Source organism: Toxoplasma gondii, chromosome XII, assembly GCF_000006565.2.
Source record: "Toxoplasma gondii ME49 chromosome XII, whole genome shotgun sequence".
Classification (NCBI taxonomy): domain Eukaryota; phylum Apicomplexa; class Conoidasida; order Eucoccidiorida; family Sarcocystidae; genus Toxoplasma; species Toxoplasma gondii.
In genome coordinates this window covers 4,416,102-4,435,441 of record NC_031480.1, presented here as the reverse complement: position 1 = coordinate 4,435,441, position 19,340 = coordinate 4,416,102, and the positions used below count along the sequence as shown (strand labels likewise).

The 19,340-nt window shown below is 50.0% G+C and overlaps 3 protein-coding genes across 3 annotated transcripts; 2 read left to right on the top strand and 1 right to left on the bottom strand.

Moving 5' to 3' along the window:
* Positions 1 to 1,648: 1,648 nt before the first annotated feature.
* On the top strand, positions 1,649 to 8,227 carry TGME49_249290 (hypothetical protein). Its single transcript, XM_018780889.1, has 6 exons — positions 1,649 to 2,622; positions 3,260 to 3,421; positions 4,217 to 4,515; positions 5,061 to 5,123; positions 5,685 to 5,768; positions 6,618 to 8,227. Exons 2-6 carry the CDS (start codon positions 3,280 to 3,282, stop codon positions 8,106 to 8,108), a joined length of 2,079 nt encoding a protein of 692 aa, XP_018635027.1. The 5' UTR covers positions 1,649 to 2,622; positions 3,260 to 3,279; the 3' UTR covers positions 8,109 to 8,227.
* Positions 8,228 to 10,235: 2,008 nt separating this feature from the next.
* On the top strand, positions 10,236 to 11,911 carry TGME49_249280 (hypothetical protein). The gene has a single exon (XM_002367221.2). It carries the CDS (start codon positions 10,532 to 10,534, stop codon positions 11,345 to 11,347), a length of 816 nt encoding a protein of 271 aa, XP_002367262.1. The 5' UTR covers positions 10,236 to 10,531; the 3' UTR covers positions 11,348 to 11,911.
* Positions 11,912 to 12,116: 205 nt separating this feature from the next.
* TGME49_249270 (protein disulfide isomerase-related protein (provisional), putative) lies at positions 12,117 to 18,327 on the bottom strand (the record flags this gene model as incomplete). The annotated part of the gene is made up of 9 exons (XM_002367220.2): positions 12,117 to 13,064; positions 13,613 to 13,728; positions 14,079 to 14,272; positions 14,625 to 14,740; positions 15,030 to 15,180; positions 15,590 to 15,722; positions 16,090 to 16,197; positions 17,029 to 17,180; positions 17,792 to 18,327. 9 exons carry the CDS (start codon positions 18,325 to 18,327, stop codon positions 12,927 to 12,929), a joined length of 1,644 nt encoding a protein of 547 aa, XP_002367261.2. The 3' UTR covers positions 12,117 to 12,926.
* Positions 18,328 to 19,340: the final 1,013 nt, after the last annotated feature.

Here is a 19,340-nt window from a genome sequence, read left to right as displayed (position 1 = left end):
CACCCTCTCCTCGAGATTGGAAATATTTGTGTTTGGACCGCATGCTGAAAGTCAACAACGAGGCATGTGAAAATATTGTGTCCAGAAACTCCAGTTGAGAAATTCAAGTTCGGTGGCCGCTGCAGACCCTGAGCACCTGCACACTAGATCAGCATTCGGTCACTTCTTTCCCTACCGTAAAAACATGAATTAGCCGGTATCCTGGAAGAAGAGGGGCCCTAGGTGAAGTGCCAAGACACCTTTTCAATTGACGAATGAAAACGAAGTATATCGCCCTGAGTTTCCGTTTGTAGTCACTTCACTTCCCTCTCGTATCCGTCAACAACCACAGGGCGACACGTATGTTCAGTTGTAGACGAGGTGCCAGACCATTTCTCGGCGTCTAAGTTCGTATCTCTGCTTATTTAGCGTCTGAGCTTCATTGATGGTCTGCAACAGAATGCTACTCATTCCGCCACGGTGGTGACAGGCATACGCATCTTCAGTGTTAGTACCATGCACTGCGAAACACCAACTGTCAGTGAAAAGTGTTGTGGCAGTACGACAAAGAAAGCATCTTCTTTGATTGGTGACGTGGGTGCAACTACATCTGGTGGCAGGAACTGGAGAAGCTGAGCAAGGCAATGCGATCTAGAGATTTCCGAGGACTCCTACACAACTACGTAGATGAAATTTCAGATCCCAAACATAAAAAGGTAACTTGGCTTAGCGTAGATCCTGTTGCGGAGCCGTCCCTAGGACGTATCCTCCACCTTACAGTGTGACTCGGTGAAGCGTACGGTTAATTCTGAGTCTGAGGTCCAGAACTCTGTTCGATCGCTACAAGAGCAAACCAGCCCTCCAACCCTCCTTCGCGGGCGACAGAACCGGTAGTCGCAACACCTGACCTGAGCTATCTAAGAAGGATATGATGTTATGGCATTCCAGCGCAATGCTTCTTACCTCTTTTGGATACCAAATTCTTTATGGTGGCAGTAAAACACCGCCGCACTGAGTCGCTCAAAACAGCTAAAAGCGTCAGATTTCCGTTGAAGCGAAAAAGTTTTTCAGGGACAGTGTACCGGAGTGTCCTGCGCATTCCTTACAGGAACAAGAGGACTACATTCTTCAACTGGAGGAGCAGGGAGATATGCCAAAGGGATGCGTACTGCTGAGGCCAGAAATCGGTAAGTCTGTGCTGACAACCACAGTCGTCTCCCGGAAACAATTCGGTGACCTGACCTAGTCACAGGAAGAGACACCTATAATTGTCTACGAGTCCTGCAGATGCATCTAACAGTATAGACTGCTCCAGCATTTGCTGCTCTTGGCCTACGCGTGTCACTGCCGTCCTCTGTGGCCAACCACCGTTCCAGTTTTTAACACCCTGTTCTGACGGGCATGCGGCAGCACATTCAGTACAGTCTCGAAAGTACGCTTCAGTCGTACTTCTTCACTTCTAGGTTGATGTAGCCGCGGGGTAATTTGCACTCGGCTCTCCGTAGCTGTGTGTACCAGCAGGGGACAGAGACAGAAGCGAAACCTTTCGTATCGGAGCAAGAGCACGATTGTGGTTCGGTTCTCGCAAACAGTCTCCAGTCTGAGTTCTGCATCTCAGGTTGTTGCGTCAAGAGCGATGTGGTCTACCCAAACGGTGTTTACCAAAAGTGCTTCATTAACGTCTGCCATTCGCCATGGATTCAAGACTTCACAGTCGAGCCACGTGACGGCGGATCTGCGGTGGATCTCCCGTACAGCATTGGCGCCCCGCGCCCCGACAAAGACAAGCGTAAGTGTCGTGTGAGAAGAAGGGGTCTCCAGAGCAATAAAGGTGCGCTACCTCATCCATTGAAGTGGTGCTTGTTGCTGCGTCTGGGTGCCTCATTTCTTTATCCGTGTAAATAGCAGCCACGAATTATCTTGAGGCGGAAGACGGATTACGGAGCTCCTTCTGCACGGGCATTTAACGTCTCAGCAGGCATTGCTCTCACGTACCAGCAACAGCGTGCGGAAGTCTGTTCCTTGGTTTGAACGTTAAGTTCGTAGGTTTTTGCGGTATGCACGCACTTAACTCTGGGGTACTGCCGTGTAACCGGGTGCGAAGGTACATCAGCCCTACCGGGTTCGAAACCAGACAGACGTCTATTGGGTTCTGCGGAAAACTGTTTGATTTCCTGTGGGCAGACGGCAGCGCATGTCTCACGTTTGACGTCTGCGTTAGCACCAATACCTTTGGACAATGCCACAGTAAGTTTCAGATCGGGTGAGAGCTAGGAGACGGAAAGCGGAAAATATATTTTCGTGTCACAGCGTCCCCTCAAGACACCCGTTGTACACAGGGTTTGAGAACGACAGATGAGCCACGTTTCCGTAGGCACATGCTGTTCCGGTCTCTTCCTTTTTCCATGCATGTTGTAAGCAGTTCAAGCCGTACCAATAGAGACAGCCGTCTGTCTATTTGCAGAAGCGACGAGAGTCTGCAGCGACTCTTCATCATTGTTTTTCTTCCTCGGTCTGGCACATGCTGACAACGTGCGATCTCTCTGATCGCAGGACAGCCGACGCTTCTGCGGGTTCTTATTGAAAGCTGCACCGAAAAAGTCAACACATGCTACCTGAAAGGACGCGAGCGAATTCATCCCGGTAAACCGCTGCATGTGAATCGTGTGTTGCCATGCAACAGAGCGAGCTACCCTCGCTTCCTCGACGAGATACAGGAGAGAAAAGCCGTTTGAATGCTCACACAGACGTCATAGAGGCATCACTTTCCAAGACTCCACGCCTCTGAAATTGTTGACCTCGCGTATAGTAGACGAATCGCTTTCGAGTCTTAGATGAATTGTGGATGCATTTGGCGCTGAACGCTCACCATGTGTCACCTATCCCTTTTTTGAAATAGAGATGGGCATTGCCTGGTGCGGTGTGTTTTACACCACTGTAATGCAGAGGCGCATGTGCTTGCCGTGCTTTTGTGGGCATGCATGAAATCCCTTCTCGCGGCATCACTGAGATCAGAACTCTGGCGTGTTCTTGGCTTTCTCTGCCCTTCTTTTAAATGTCATAATGTGTCTCAGTGGGTGTTTCCGAAGCCGCTGAACTTCAGCACCCCATTAGCCTTCTGTCATTTCACACTTTTCCCTACTTTCGTTACCTTTAGTTCACCTGGTTGGAAAACTGCACAGCTGGAGCTACCGTAATGTGCATGGGGCTTGAGTGTCGGATCGCTAGTGGCATTCCACATGGCTGGACTTGGCTAGCGTCTCGTGTTTCGCTTTTCTAGACTTCCAGGTTCTTCCGAAGATGAAGTGCAAGGGCGACTTGCCTGGGTTGATGTCGATTCGAGAGGACCTCATCAAGAACAAAGAGAAGTTCTGGGATCAGCGAGAGAAAGAGCTGGAAAGCAGGAGACTACAGAAGCAGAGTGACGGCGCAGGTGAAGAAGGTAAGTCGACGCGAGACGCCTTTTTTGAGAGTCGGAACATACCCGCCAGTGGCTTGTAGAGCCCAGAGAATATGCTTCCCCTGTTGAGAAAAAACTGATATCTTCGCACTTCTCCACTCACAAAACGGAAGCCGGTTGGTAGTGACAAAAGATCAGCTCAGCGGAGAATGTAAGATGGGTGGTACTACGACAGTGTAAAGACCCGCGCCACTAGCTCAAGATCATGCCGTTCGTATACTTAGTAGCGTCGGTGGCTACGGAACCGTTATGCTAAGAAGGCTGCAGATGACCCGCGTGCTTCGACTGGAAAAACTCGTTCTCTCAAGCTGCAGCAGCGGCAGAGTTGTCTGTGTTAAATTTTGTGATAATGTAAAAGTGAGAATGTCGGTTTAAGTCACTTGAATAAAAAGCATCTAACACCTACAAACGCTGCTCAGACTTCCCGAGTTTCCTGTTTTCGTCTGCGTTCCGACTACCTCATACTTGAAGAGCCGATGTTCGCATCGGCGACGTTGAGTGCGAGTTTCACGGATTTCTTGTGTTCTTTGCTACGACTAAGTGGATGTTCTTTTGCACTCTCTTGGATTCAACGGCTTACAAGGAGGATCCGACACTCCCCCGATTATCTTTGTTACATTGATACGTGGCTTCTATGTGGTTCCGATTCTACAGCGTTCGCCCTCGTGAAACCTCATGCCATCTCGCATCGGGAGAAAAAGCGTGTTTTTGGTTTCGCAGGAGTCTAGAACGTTCTAAACTGTCAGTTGCTTTGTCGGGTGGAACTCATGTTATCAGTTCTAACGCGGAAAGATCTGAAGAAGCTCACGAAACAAGCGAAAGCAAAGAGTCGAATCAGAGCCCAAGGGCGGCGGAATGAAAGCGCCGCTCCAGAGAGTTCAGCGGCAGTGTCGGAGGCGTCTGGACGTGAGGCGTTAGATGGTCAAGGAGCCCAGAAAGTCGACAAAGATGGAGAATTTCTTCAAGACGAAAGAGACTTAAACCGTCGGAGAACGACAGACTTACAGCCGGGCGAGTTTCGAATTATCCACCAAGGAAAGGTCGACTTGTCGGAACTCTTCGGACAGAACTCAACGGTACGACTCGAGCGAGTCGTCTTCGCTTTTGTCTTGTTGGAAACAGTCCATTCTTGTAATACAGCCCCTCGTTCAATCTCCGTTTGCCGAGTGTCTGTATCCAGTTTTACTGAAGAAGGATAAGTCAACTCTGTCGTTATGCAGACTCTATAAGAAACGCTGGTACACCTTCGAGAAGGTCAACGTTTTGAATCGCATGCAAAGTTCCACCTCCAAGAAAAACTGAAGCGGAAACAGAAGACGCATATGACGCGCACGCACATTACTTTTTCCTTCTACATGAATGTTGATTTCACGAGTACATGATGAATACCACTATATTCAATGCAGTTAACATGTTGGTCATGGAAAACACAACAGAACTGGGATCCGATAAACCGAGACCTTCGAGACCTAGACTAGCAGTCGAACTCGTAGAGCACAATACTCTCCAGAGAAAGCTTTTCTTTTTAGTGGGCGTCTGCCACCCTGGTGTGTGGACTTTCGATGTTGAAGAAAAAACAAAGGCCACAACATTTGCCTATTTTTCTCTTTCCTGAATCCAGCTTCCCATGGAAAAAGCCGTTCCGGAGAACCTCCGCGTGGAGATACACCTAGGCTCTACTGTGGTAAGTGCAGTTCGAAATCGCCACACAGGGTACATGTTGAAATGCATGCAAACAGAGTGCCGCCGGTGGAGAGGGCGAATCGCCCAAATCGACGTCGCTTCATTATAAGTACTGTTGCCGAGCTGCTCTGTATACGAACGCATTTGCGTTCGCAGAACATCAAGTAGAGTCGCGTGTATATACATCGATGCATTCATGTGTGACTATACCAGTTACAAATGTCACATGAACAAACGCGTTTAACTGTATCCATCTAGCGACATGAAGGTAAATATATATATATATATAGTTATGTCTTTATATATCTAGATGAATGGAATTTACGTATTGGGGCATGAATCAGCATGTTACACTATATCCATGTAGACGTATATTTGCGCGTGTACGTGTTGATTCCTGCGTTTCTGTGTAGCCGCATATTCCCGGAGAGTGTCGGCAAAGCTCGTGGTGTGGCAGGAAGATACACGAAATGTTTTGCTTCTTGAAGAGCATCGATGCCTAGAACAAAGATCTTTGTGTCTCAGGGGTCCTCGTCTCTGCTTTCGTGTGAATGTCCTTCAGACTTCAAGCTCAGACATCGACGTTTCTATTTCCGACGATAATAAGACCTTGACCGTTGGTCAGAAAAGCGACCCATCTGCCGTTGTAAGACCGCGATTCTCGCTTTCAAGACCCCGAACATCGTTCCCTTCTCTGTCTTGCTCCGCCACATTTCGACGTTTGTTTCAAACTCTCTCTATCGTTCTTGATCTTCTCTTGCCGATCTCTCCTCTCCTCAGCTTCCCCTCAGATGCAGTGACGCTTTCCTCCAAGAGCCGACCTTCCCGTGCTTCTCCCTTTCTAGTCCTTCCCCAATACTGGCCGTTCTCCTTGCTCTGTTCATCAACAGTGTCTCGCCCAAACCGCTGTCTAGAGTTTACGGTTAGAACGCGAGTCTTCACGTCGATCAAGGACGTACCGCGGCTGTCTCTATGCAAGATCGAATGTAAAATAAACTCCCTAATGGAAGTTGGAAAACTGGCAAAGCCGGACTCTGTTCTGTTGTGAAACTGTATACCGATTAACAAGCAGGCCTATTTATATCGATGATGGCTCGGATATACTTGAACCGTCATCAGCAGAAGTGTATGAAAATTTCACAACCATAATGCTAGGCAAAAAGCGTTTTCGTTATAAACTCTGGAAGAAACACGGCAGTTTCCTCCCGCGTTCAGTCCGAAACCCAACACGTTTTCGTATATGTTCATATATATATATATATATATTTATATATATATATATTAGTTATCTACATATCTAAGTGTACATTGGGGAGAAACAAGGATGGAGACGCGTGTATGGTGTCGTTTCAGCATGTTCCAACACGGGCATTGCCACACGTCCATCGCAAAAGGCTCGAAGGACGTTTTCTTTTTTCCGTATAGAGACCGCAGCGGTCGAGCTTGTTGGGATTTTCTCTCCACTTCACCGCGCCTGTGCTTTGTTTTTTTTCAGCATGTTGTGCCTCTGCCGCACGCAGTTGATGTCTCCAAAGGTCGGGCTCAGTTCTTCCGCGAAAAGCATCACCTGCACCTTGTTTTGCCAGTTTGGAAGTCTGCGTTCCTCCCGGTTTTCGCAAAAAACAATCGGGAAAGCAAAGGCGAAAAGACAGAGTCCTCTGGAGAGGCCGGCGCCCCTGTGGAGAGCGAACATCGTGAAAACGCACAGTCCTTGTTTTGGGCCGAGGAAAAGACAAAGCCTGGGAAGAACCAGGAACGCATTCAGGGTGGAGGTGCCCTTTGCGGTGCTTCAACAGAAAGTCCCGACGCGGGAGGATGTCTTGACGGCGAAGACAAGCACGCGGTTGATCAGACTTTAGACACTCCGAGAGAAAACGCAAACGAAGAAGAAGCTCTTCTTTCGTCTTCCTCCCCGAAGCCTCAGCACTGTCGAGAAAAGGAAGGATGGGGAGGCTGCGAAGCCGCGCAGAAGAGGTGTGGGTCTCTGGAATCTGAACGTGCGTCTGATGCATGCAATCGCGCTTTCGATGGCGACGAACTTTCCTCGGCAGCTTTTCCTGGAGGCCAGCGCGGAGCGGAGACGGCCCTCTTGTGTGAGAAGAGTTCAGACAGAGAGAGGCTCAGCGACTTCGAGACGAGAGAGACCGGAGCAAACGCCTGCGAAGAAGAGACAAACCATGTGTGCAGTGAAGAGACGGGAACTACATCTGAAGAAGAGAGGAGGAAGACTGACGGTGAATTTTTGGAGGTGGTAGAGCCTGAGTTTTGCCGGATTGCTCGAAGGGACTCTGCACGTTCTCCCTCAGACTCTGAAGAACAGCACAACGTCGAAGACGCAGAGTGTCTCCTCGACGCTGAGGGATGCCCCGATCTGGAGGAGACGGTTCTCACCTCAGAGGGAGCATCGGGCTTCCCACAAGAACAGACGCATGCAGTTTCTCTGGAGAAACTCGAGATCAGAAGTCCACTTCTCATTGGGGCGGAGAGTCGCGAGGCAGAAGAACGCGCTGACGAAGGCGAATCCGAGCGAATCTCGTTCGTCGACTGTGGGCATGTGTTTGTTGCTCCTTCTGAGGAAGACCGAGAAGAAAATGAGAAAACACTGGGTCTCCCCGGTTCACCCAGTAGGAACAAGGCGCAAGAGGTGAACGCGAATTCTGCAGAGCAGGAACGAATCGAGGAAACGCACGACTGCGAGAAGCAGAAACTGGAGGACCCTGAGGTCGTTGAAGCGAGGCAAAACCTGCTTCTGCGGTTTCGTCTCCCTCCCGGATTCATGCCTTACGCGCACAGGACCAGCAAAGTCGAAGTGACAGACTCTCGAAAAGTGAGTTTTCTTCTTTGCGTCCACCATCTAGCCTTGCTCCACAAACGCAGACCGAAGCCACACAAAAGCGGAGTCCTAGAAAGAACTCAGTCTTTATCTCGAGTTCGAGGTTCCCAAGTCTTGACGATGTGTCAGTCCTCAGCTTTCTTTTCGAGCTGAAGTGCCTCTGGGGCAGAAGGGATGCGGTGCGGGAGACAGAGCCAAACATCGTCGTTTCTTTTGCGTCCCTTCGCAAGCGCATGCACGTCACGAAAGTCTGCAGCACACAACAGTCTGACGCCTTGCTCTCTCACTTTCCTTGCTCGCAAGCGTCGCTTCGCCCCTGTGTCTGACACCTTCCGGCAAGCCGCCATGCAGGACAGGAAGGTCGCAGGCTGACCCTGTCTGTGGCAGCTGTCAAATGATGAGCAAACCGTGTCTTTGTTCAGATGCTCCGCGACATAGAACTGCTATAAAATCACATGGAATACACCCAGAGAGACCAGAGCACCCAAGTTGCTGAACAGGACTCCAGTTATGAGACACAAAAAAACCGCATTGGGCTTCACTCTCCTCAGAGCTGGTCGCCCGCATCACGAAGGTCGCGACTGCCGCAGGTCTTCAGTCGTGTTTTTTCATTTCTAGTGATGTGAAAGTAGCCAAAGGCATCGTGAAGAGGTTGTCGACCTCCAAACTGTCGATTCTGCCGAGAGTCATAGGCGCGCGTTTTCGTCTAAGCGTCGAACGAATCCAGTAGCGAGGTATGAAAGACGATAGAAAGCAAACACGACCTTGTAAGATATCTGTTGCGTGTGAATGGCAGCACGCAAAACAGTCGAAAAATCAGACGAAAACACATCAGAAGACTCGCCGACCTCCCGACTTGGTTTCGAGCCAAGACTTGTGATCCCAAAAGCAATTCGGGTGTTTGAAGCTCAACCTCAGCTGAAGTGATTTTCTTTGCTGCTTTCTCTCTGCACGCTCGCCCCAGCTTTACGTTTGTTTCCACGCTCGACGGGCATGCGAAAGCGCGCCGACTTCCCAAGAAAAACCTTCTTCCACTTCTACGGAAAAACTTCGTAGGCAGCCGACACGCGGTGGACGCCTCGTTCACACCTTGACGGTCTTTGCTTTCCTCATCCAAGTCCTGTTTCGCTGTAGAGACCATCACGTAAAGGAAAAACGAAGGGATTCCTCACTGATGACTCACCCTGCTTCTTCACTGCCCCTGACTCTCAAAACTGTTCCACGTGGAATTTCTGCGACTGTCTGCCAGGCGTAAAATCCACAGGACGCACATCCTGGTACACTTTCCTGTCGTCATTCCTGAAAGCGAAAACAACTAAAAGAAACCGATCCACATAGGTGCCAGTCAGAATTCTTCGTGAGAAAAACTATGAATTCCAAATGCCTCTTACCACATGATTGCTCACAAATATATATATATATATATATATACGAACAAGTGTCTACATATTATATTTACATATTTGTATCATTCTATCTCCTACATATATATGCATATATTTACATAAATATATGGGTGAATAAAAGGTGAATACACTCGCGTCTACAAAAATGCAGGCGTTTCTGGAGCCTTGTGTTGATGTGTTGACGGATTTTGCGAAACATGTTTATTGAAGAACGCCAGATTGTGGTTCATCGCTCGTTGTGAAGATCCGCCTTTACACTTTTTTCTCTGAGTATCTTTTGCCTCTGCCTCTCTTTCCTTTGGTTGGGAAGTTCCTTGGTGTTTTTGCTCTCGCATGCTGTTCTTGGGTGCCTGTGGAGAGGAGTATCAAGACTACGCTTCGCGAATTGAAAATCATTCCCCTTTTTGTTCTTGATTTTCCGCGAACGCATTCTGCAATGCAGGCCGCGTTCACTTATTCTACTGGGAGGCGCGTGCAGTTGAAGACCTAGACGGCGCGCAGCATCGTCTGTACTTCCGACAGAGTCACGAGGTTTCTCTTGTCAAGCGAGAAGGCGAAGAGGAAGAACGCGAGATTGATTGGCAACTGCTGCTTTCCAAAGAAGAAGAGAACTCGAACGCGACAAAGTCGGTTGAGGTGAAAGAGGGTGTAAAAGCTCCGGCAGTGGACTGTTGCAAGGAAGGAGAAAAGGGGACTCGAATCTCCGAGACGCAGACAGAAACGCAACCTGAGGGAGAGAATTCTTCACCCCTCTGCTTGCACGCTTCCGGAGTGAAAGACGTTTTCGAGACAACAGATAAACCTGCAAGACTCGCCACCTGCGTCGCTCACGTCGTTCTCCGAAAAAAACGACGAGAAAGGTGGAGAAACACCGGTGAGAAAACGGACTTTCCTGTGGCACTAACAGTGGTATTCTCTTCTCTTGCCAGAACCCAGTGGACACTGCTAAGCATATATATATATATATATATATACATATATCCATATGCATGGAGACATACGCTAATATAGACTTGATCCATACTTTCACCTCTAAAACAATAGACAGGTGCTGGTGTCTATACAGAACTGCCGAGTTTTCTGTGTTGCCGTGATTTCGTAGACACAGATGTACAGATGTATGTGAGATGACATCTGAAGGAGCACCGATTTCTCGCAGCTTGTCTACAGATGCGCGGGGTGTCTGTGGAGCCGCAGATCGTTCGGGTGAGGAGAGCGAAAGAGACTCTGTCCGCGTTTTCTGTGGGTCCGCTGCGTCTCGTGCTGGCCTTCGCTTTATTGCTAGGGGAAGAAGGGAGTCGCTCAAGGTGCTCTCTGTTTTTCGCCGACGAGGACAGTGAAGCAGAGGCTCTTCAGAGCGTGGACGTCTCGTCCTCCGCTTCCGGGGAGAGGTGCACGACAGAAGGCCTGCTGCAACACCAGAGCCCGGTAGAAGGAGCAGACGCAGAACGGAAGGAAAAGCGAGCTATCGAGATTGCGGTGGACTCTGACGACGAAGCGACGGCAGAGGATGTTGGCCCAGACAGAGCCGGACAAATCACGGCAGCAGGAGAGAGGTGCGAGAGAAGCAGCGCCGAGGACAGAGCGCTGGAAATGAGCCCTGGCGGCCTCCACGCACTCTCCGATCAGAGTCCTGGAGTGTCGGGAACAGACGAAGACGAAGCGCTGCTCGCCGAGCGACGCGAAGAAGCGTCCGACGCCAGTGCGGACACTCAGACACGCGCCGCAGACGTTCGGAGAGAGATCAGAGATCCCCGAGAAGAAGAACAGGAGGAAAAAGAGAACGAAGAACGAAAAAAGAACGGGGATGAAGAGACGACGGAGAAGGAGGCAGTTGAAACGCACACACTGGACGAGAAAGAAAAGGAAGCCATTCTTCAAAGTCTCTTTGTCGATTTCGACGAAGACGAAGACCCACAACGCGACGCCTGCACTGTAGGGCGGCTTCTCCTTCTCCACAGTCGTCTCTGGCTAGAAATCGTCTGACTTTCTTTCCCCTTGCAGCAGCCACAGAACCGCATTCCAAGCGAGGGCAAAGAAACGCATGCAGAGACACATGTTTTGACGTATACTACTTATATATATATATATATATATATATATTTATTCGTATTTGTTGATATCTATGTGCATGTCTAAATGCATGTAACATATGTATACACGTCTACTTTTGTATAGAGAGAGATATGAGTACATGGAGCACCTCCGATTCTGTTGCAGTTCCACTTTCAGTGTTCACGTGGAAAACCTGCGCCTGTTTATCGTCTGGGTTTGAATATCGACAACCGTATTTCCTCACACTTGTTCGCGGGGCTGAGTGCGAGATTCTTCTTGGCCTTGTTTCTGGTTCTTCCAAGGTACCCGGCTCGGACCTTCCGAAGTTTCCTTCGTCTACGCCCACATGGTAGAGAGGATCGGAGAGATACAGCAGGATAGATAATGCAGACGGATATAGAGAGCTCGATGAACGTTGGCAGATAGACAGGGATAGATGTTGAGAAGCCGGAGAATGTAAATATGGATCGCTGTGCAGAAAGATGTATGGAGAGATAGATATCTTTGCACGTAGAGTTTGAGAGCTACAAATATTTACACTTCGATACAGAGGTTCAGTTTCCTTGAACTTCCAAATCTGGGGAACTTTCTGCGTGTCCGCTCCTCGAGTTCGACCTGGCGTCTGGCCACTAGTGCAAGAATGCCTAGCTGAATCGGCCTGACGACCCGTCTCGTTTCTCTCGTTTGCTTTCTTTCATTCTCCTCTTCTCCGGCTGCTGCGCCTCCTGTCGCGATCAAGAAAAGGAGAGAAGCTTCAAGAGGGAAAACGAGAGGACAGGTTGGGGCCGGAGGAGGCAGCAGAGACTCTAAGTGCACAGAAAAGGAGACAAGTTGATTTGTGTTGCAGTTGCGCAGACATGCATCTTTGGAGATGACGTTTTTTCAGAAGAGAATCACCGAAAACGAGGGAAACGGAGAAACAACTCGTTTCGTCCGCTCCCGCTCTAGAGAGAGAGCACTGAACGAAGAAGCAGGACCATGAGAGCACTCTCAGCCTCCTCTCCTCTGAAACGGTTGCCGATACGGGAGAGGAGAAGTCACGGAAGAGGCGCGAGGATGACAAAGACAAATGAATCCAAAGGACACTGAAGAGAGGAAGAGATCCAAGAAGAGGACCTCTGAGTCTAAGAAGGCGCTGCATCGTCTCCGCTCTCTGTGCAGTCTCCTCGTCTTTCTGCAACACTTGGTGCCTCTTGAAAAAAAGAACATCGCGACAGACAGCCCCGAAAGAGACAAAAAGTCATCGCCAGAAAGGTGAGAGTGAAGCTGAAAAACAAGAAGACTTCTTGAAAGGGGTCAGAGAAGAAATTTCATAAAAATCGGTAACAACGCGCTCCCCACTTCTTCCTCTTGGTTGGCGGCTCCCCCCCCCCCCATCTCTCTGTCGGAGGCTGTCTGCAGGACACCCAGATCTTGCGTGACGCGTCGATGAGGTCTCCTTGTTCTCCGTCACCTCTTTCTCCTTTTGTCTTTTTCTCTCTCTTTTCTCTTTTGGATTTGTCACTTCTTCTCAAAGTTCATCTTTCGGAAGTTCTTCATCTTTGCCATCCCACGCACGCGACTCCTCCAGCTTCTTCAGGTTCTTGGGGAGCTCCGAGATCGGCGCCTTCCCCGCCAGGAGTTGAGTCAAGAAGGTGTTAATGCTTTCCTGAAAATCCACGAACAAGCGATTCGAAACCACATGGTTTCACTCCCGGTGTGAACGGCAAGCCTGAGCCTAGCTCTCCCGTCGAAGACTGTTCGATCCGCAAACGTCTCCACGGTGTCAGACCGTCTCGACAAAGGCACGGGTGGAGCACACAAATGCGTTGTCTTCACGCGTTCGCCGAGGCGACTTCGCAAATGCTTGCGGACGTTAACCGCGAAAGGCCTTTTGAAAGGCAGGGCGACAGCCGAATCACACAGAGACAGTGCAGACAGAGACGAGAAAGGAGAAAGACGAAGAGAAACAAGGGAGGACAGGAATGACGGCGGAAAGACAACGCAGGGAGGGAAACGAAGACAGATGAACCAAAAGTGTCTCCGCGACTTGAACTTGCAGCTCTCAAACGCGGGGGGTCACCTGTACAGAGACTGTTTTTTCTTTTAACGTGACAACTACCAATCAGCGTCTCGTTCGCGTCTCTTTAGCGATGCCTTCGTTCGCACGGATTCAACGTTTTTAGTCTTCTCTAGGTGCTTTCACTTCTCCCGCACCTGGCTGAAATCTCCACGGTGGATCGCGTATTTCCCCTTCGACAGATGGACAGCCACGACGGCGGGGTAGCCGAAGGCGAGGTTCAGTTGCTCTTCAAATTCATACTGGTCTCCTCCTGAAAACGCAGAGACCAGACATCTCGACTTTCTAATTCTGCGCTCGGTGAGAAAGCAAAGTGGACTTCTTCAAAAACACGCGGGTCGACAGAGTCCACAGGCGAGTCTTCTCTCTCTCTTCTCTCTCTTCTTTCTCTTCTTTCTTTTCTCTCTCTTCTTTCTCTTCTCTCTCTTCTTTCTCTTCTTTCTCTTGCTTTTTCGTTCTCCTTTCCCCTATGTACTCTACATGTTTGCTCGTCCATCTCCTCACTCCCTCCGCTGTCTCTCCCCACCCCCCCCCAAGTTGCCTTCTTCTGTTTCGTCTGCTCCGCAAGGCGTTTCGGCTTCCCGCGCGGATCTCGTTTCGCACCTTGAGACCAAAAGAAGGCGATCGGCATGTGGAAGGACGCTCTGACGACTCGGTTCAAGGTCGCGAGGTACTCGTTTCTCTTCTCCGTTTTGCTGTCGAGGATGTGCGGCAGAAAGGCGAGGACGCAGAGCTGGTCTCCGCAGGCTTTGCGAAACTGACTCTCGTTCAACAGCTGCTCTGTAGTCACATTCACACTAACACACAGACAGGAAGACACAGAAAGGCACAAAAGCGTGAAGAAGCGGATGGGGGATCCAGGAAACGACGAGGCGAGTCTTCGGGACGAGGGAGACGCTGACCAGCTCAGTTTCCCTCGAAGAGACACTCCTTGGGAGGCGGTAGAAAACGACGACGCAGAGGTCGCTTCGCGAAGGAGAGAGAAAAAAGACGTTTCGCAACGAAAGGACAACCCTCTCCTCTTCGTGGATCCCTTTCTTCTCTTGAGGGCGGCTCTCGTTCTTTTCGTTTCCTCGTTCTTCGTCTTCTTCTCGAAAAAAACTCGTTGCTTCCCTTCTAGCTCCCCTTCGTTTCTCTGCTCTTCGCTACCTGAAGAACTCCATGGCGTATTTGAGAAGCGCCTCCGTCGTCCGAGCGCCTTCGTAGTCCTTGACGAGGCCGACGCTCTTCTCGCCTGCCGGGAAGAGTTTCAAAGTCGGAAATCCCTGCAAAACAAAAGACACCAGGCAAGCTATGGACAGACAGCTGGTAAGGGAACTGGAATGGAGAGGAGAAAAACGGCTTCAGCACTGCACAGGGGTGTTGAAACTTCAGGCCGAGGCATCCCTTGGCGGCTCCTTGAGCTCTCTTTGACTTTTCTCTCAAGCGACTCGCTCTGCCTCTGGAGCTGTTGGAAGCGTTCGCTGTCTCCAAATCGAGTTTCGCGACGTCTTCGAACGCCTCTGTCGCGTTTGACACCCTTTCCGAGACGCTTCGAAGAGAGAGGCAACTCACCCGAATGCCGTAGGTGCTCGCGAGGACTTTTTCCACCGTAGCATCTACCTTGCCAACTTTCACTTTGCCTTTCAGCGCTGTCGCAACTTCCTCCCATGTCGGCGCGAGGGCCTTGCAGTGACCACACCAGGGCGCGTAGAACTCGACGAACCTGAAGCAAAGCGGCGTTCACAGGCACAGACGCATGCGCGGGAAGGCATGTAGAGAGCGTCACATCCGCCACTGCGCACAGAGACGAGCAGCTCCAGAGGGATTCGAAAAACTCAGCAGCTCCGTGTGTCTGGATACGCAGACTAACGTCGCCGTATCACTGAACATGCAGACGTAGAGAGAAACGCAGAGAGCAAGCCAGGCGACAGCGGACGTTCACTTGCACAGCGCGACAAGCAGATGGAGGGGGACGGGGGGGGACCGAACCACCCACACATGCAACTTCCAGTACGCTGGACCTGTGTACACAGACAGAGACAGAGAGACACAGAGACAGAGAGACACAGAGACAGAGAGACACAGAGACAGAAATGCGTGGATCGAACGGGGTGTCGGATTTCTTGTCGCACCAGACGCTTTTGTCGTCCTTCATGACCAACTGGTTGAAGTTGCCATCTGTCAACTCGATGACGTCTGAGGTCTCCTTCTCCGGTGAGCCGGCTTTTTCAGAGGGTTTCGCGTCGGTGCCAGCGTCGATTTTCCCTGAAAAAAACGTTCGTTTGTCAGAAACCATCCGCGCAGCAAACAAGTCCCATGGACACCCACACGCACAGTCCTGCGGCCCAACTCCTCGAAAAAAACAGTTACATATGCACTCGGTGATGTGCGTACGTATATACATATATATATGTACACGCACATGCATATATATATATATGCATATATATATATATATATGTATTTAACCCCGTATACAAGTATGTATACAAGTTCATCTACGGGCACAGCTTCACATGTATCTATCGAATATGTATGTCTAGATGTCTACATACTGTTTTATATGCACAAACGAGCAAGTGAACAGAAAGAGAAGCAAATAAATCGGGAAGGTCTCCAAATCCGGTTTTACCTGCTAGGCGAGCTCTCGCGAGTTTCCCTGCATGCATCACCGCGAATTCGATGAGAGACGCCGCGTCTCTTCCTTGGTTGTAGTCGAACGTCTTTGGGGGTTTTCCACCTATAAGCCGAATAACGCACAACCTAAGAAGGGGGCATGGAGTGAAGGAGCAGCGCGAAGAAGCGACCAGCAGTGCACGGATGTCCGAGAACGCACAAAGACACAGGAGACACGATCGCAGGAAGAAGAGAATGCACAAAAATTGGAGACGACACAGAACAAACAGAACATCGAAACTGACGAAGAAAGGTGTATCAAAGAAGACAGCCACGCGCGGAATCGCACATGACAACAATCCAAGCCGCGTTCTCCGAAAGAGAGCCAACGACCGGAAACGCGCGCCTTCAGGTGTACATACACCCAAGCGGCATACACGTATGTCCCCCTTCATTCGGTTCCAATTCTTTCTTTAGCTGAGCTGCCTCCAGAGAAAGAGAAGCAAAAGCCTTAAACAAATCTCGATTCACAAATGTCTCGACGAAGTTCGTTTAGAAAGCGTACACATCTGTACATGCACTAAAACGTAGAGCTGCAAATATGTATTTATGTGTAGATGAGATGGATGAAAGCCTACGTTTTTACGGTGCACAGAAAGCTAAAAATCGACGCATGCAGGAGTCTCGTGTCTTGCCGCACCACATCGAAGGAAAGCTCTCGGCGGCATGAGGCCAGCACACAAGTAAATCCCTGCATGTATGTAGGCATCTGTCTGTAGGAAGCTCGAATGGGAGATAGGTAGAATGAGCCAGAGATGGAAGGAGAGGCAGACATAGGTTACACAGACCGAAGCCTAGATAGATATAAAGAGACAGACCAAAATTCGTCATTGACAGGGAAAGTGGGCACAGACAGCTAGAACTCGCTGCCTGCTTCAACTGTGTTTTGCCGCACCTCGTCCAACGAAGGCCTTGACAGTGGGGAAGCCTTGGACGCCATACTCTCCCATTGCAGATTGGTCTGAGACCGCAACGAGAGTGACAATGCCCCGAAGAGCCTTCGCTGCCTTCTCGAATTCAGGCGCAAAGCGCTGGCAGTGTCCGCACCTGAAAAGCGCAACTCACGCAGAAAAAAGAGAAACACTCCACTCAGAGAAGACATCTGCAGACAACAGAGTTCTACACACATGCAGGTAAAACAGAGCACGACAGAGAGACACACATCCACATATACACGTATAAATGCATACAACATGTACATTTAAAGGTACATGCGCAGAGAGGCAAAGTGATATATATATATATATATATATATATATGTGTGTGTGTATGTATGCATAGAGACATAACGCCGTTGACAGAAGCGTGTGAAGCATTTATTTGTATGTGAAGGGAGAGCTCGGCAAGAGGTGTCTGCGTCTCAATAATCTCCGCCGCCAGCAATAAGATTTCTTCGCTGCTCCCAGAATCCAGAATGACATCTGCGTAGAGAAATGTGAGGAGGTGCAAGCACGGGTACGCGCGTGTGTATCTTGTCACGACCAGATGAAAATGGAGACCCGTTCAAGCCAGATGGTATGTGAAGGAAGTACTCGACAATTTACGTAAGGCAGGATGGCAGGCAATTCAAAGAACCGCTGTAGTGCTACGTGTCTATCCAGTGTGTCTGCGGGGCTCGTGTGGGCAAAGAGCAGCTGCAGAAAGGAGCTGTGTCTGACCAGTCGGCATAGAACTCGACGATGAAGAGGTCGTTGGAGCCGACGACTTGTTCCTTGAACTGTTGACCAGAGAGAACCTTTACAGGTCCGTTGGGCGCGTAGAGTCCAGCCTGAGCGCCAGTGAGGACCGAGAGGACAGCGAGGAGAAGCGCGAGGTGCTGCGTCTGTGCAAGTGCCATTTTGAAGACTTTGAGGAAGCGAGATCCGCAGGGAGGTTTAAATTCGAGAGCCGAAAAGAGACAAGGGGAACAGCCGAGGAAAACATGCGTTTTTGTCTCGGCGTCGACAGTGTGCACAAGACAAGAGAGACAAGCCAGGGAGGGAAGAAAGAACCGCGCAGAGAGGGCGTCGTTGCCTCTGGGGAGAGCAAAGGCCGCGTCGTCAACCTGCTTCCGAAAATCCACCAAAAGTGCCCAACAAACGTCCACAGTCCACCTGCACGCGCTGTTCTTTCCGGTGTACGTACACCCAGGGGCTAGGCAGAGAAGAGACGAGAGAGGTGCACCGCGCCGCATGCGCGCGCCTGTGAACGCCATGCAGCCGCGTTTGTCTTTTGCTTTTGCGTTTTCGTGGCTTTCTCGCTTCAGCGTGCGGAGAGAGAGGCACAAGTTCGGGTGTATCGACGCCAGAATTTTTCGAGGCGCGGGAGAAGGGGGAACGCGGTGTGCTCGTCAGCAGCGAAGAAAGAGTCGACAGCCGGCAGGATTGTTTGCACAGTTTTCTCCTGGTTTGGAAGGATAAAGAAGGAAAGTGTCTGCCGAGAAAGTTTCGGGTAGGAGAACCAGTGGGAAATGCAGAAGGTAGGAAGGGTGAGGACGAGATTGGAGAGAGGGTGCTACGAGACGCAGGCTGTTTTTGATCTGCGGACAGGGTCTCTATGAGGAAACAGGGAAGAGCGAGAGAAATCCAGTGAGTAGCCATCTATCTGTTAACAGAGGGTTTTGAAAAAACAAAGAGAAAACAGCAGTTTTTCTCGCATTCTGTCGCAAGACAAGAGCGACAGCAGAGATCTCCTCAGATACACTCGTTTGTTTCCTCCGTATTTGTCTCCAGCTCTTCTGTTGCCTCAGCCTTATGAAGCGTCTTTTCTTTGTTGTCTCGATCTTCCGCCTCGGTGGTTTCCCCTTCCTTCTGCATCTTCCCCCAGTTCTAGGTTTCCCCTTCCCTCTGTGCTTCGTCGTGCTTCTTGCATCTCTGTCGTTCCTCCTCCCTCGCTTGTCCCTCGCTCGGTCGCTTCACAGAGGATGTCCCTTCTCTCTCTCGTGTCTCCAGGAAAACACAGAGAGTGTGGAAGCCCCCTTATCTATCGCAGGTTCGGTCGAATGCAAGAGCACACTCTGTAAACTTCATGCCTTCTGATACGTTTCTGCGACTATGCTAACGGCGCGAAGGAAAGTTTAAGAAAACACGGATGCGACCCGGGCAAGTCAGCGTCTCACAAACATAAACGGTCACACGCAACGTACATGCACAGAAAAACAGAGCATATATACATATATATACATATATGTATGTATTCGTCGTCAAAACTGTTTGTATGGACTTGGCT

Bases quoted from the DNA above. Each gene is read 5' to 3' on its own strand.
- TGME49_249290 (XM_018780889.1), top strand. From the start codon at position 3,280: ATGAAGTGCAAGGGCGACTTGCCTGGGTTGATGTCGATTCGAGAGGAC. The intron at 5,124-5,684 runs GTAAGTGCAGTT...AATGTCCTTCAG, and splicing joins TACACCTAGGCTCTACTGTG to ACTTCAAGCTCAGACATCGA. The intron at 5,769-6,617 runs GTAAGACCGCGA...GTTTTTTTTCAG, and splicing joins AAAGCGACCCATCTGCCGTT to CATGTTGTGCCTCTGCCGCA.
- TGME49_249280 (XM_002367221.2), top strand. From the start codon at position 10,532: ATGCGCGGGGTGTCTGTGGAGCCGCAGATCGTTCGGGTGAGGAGAGCG.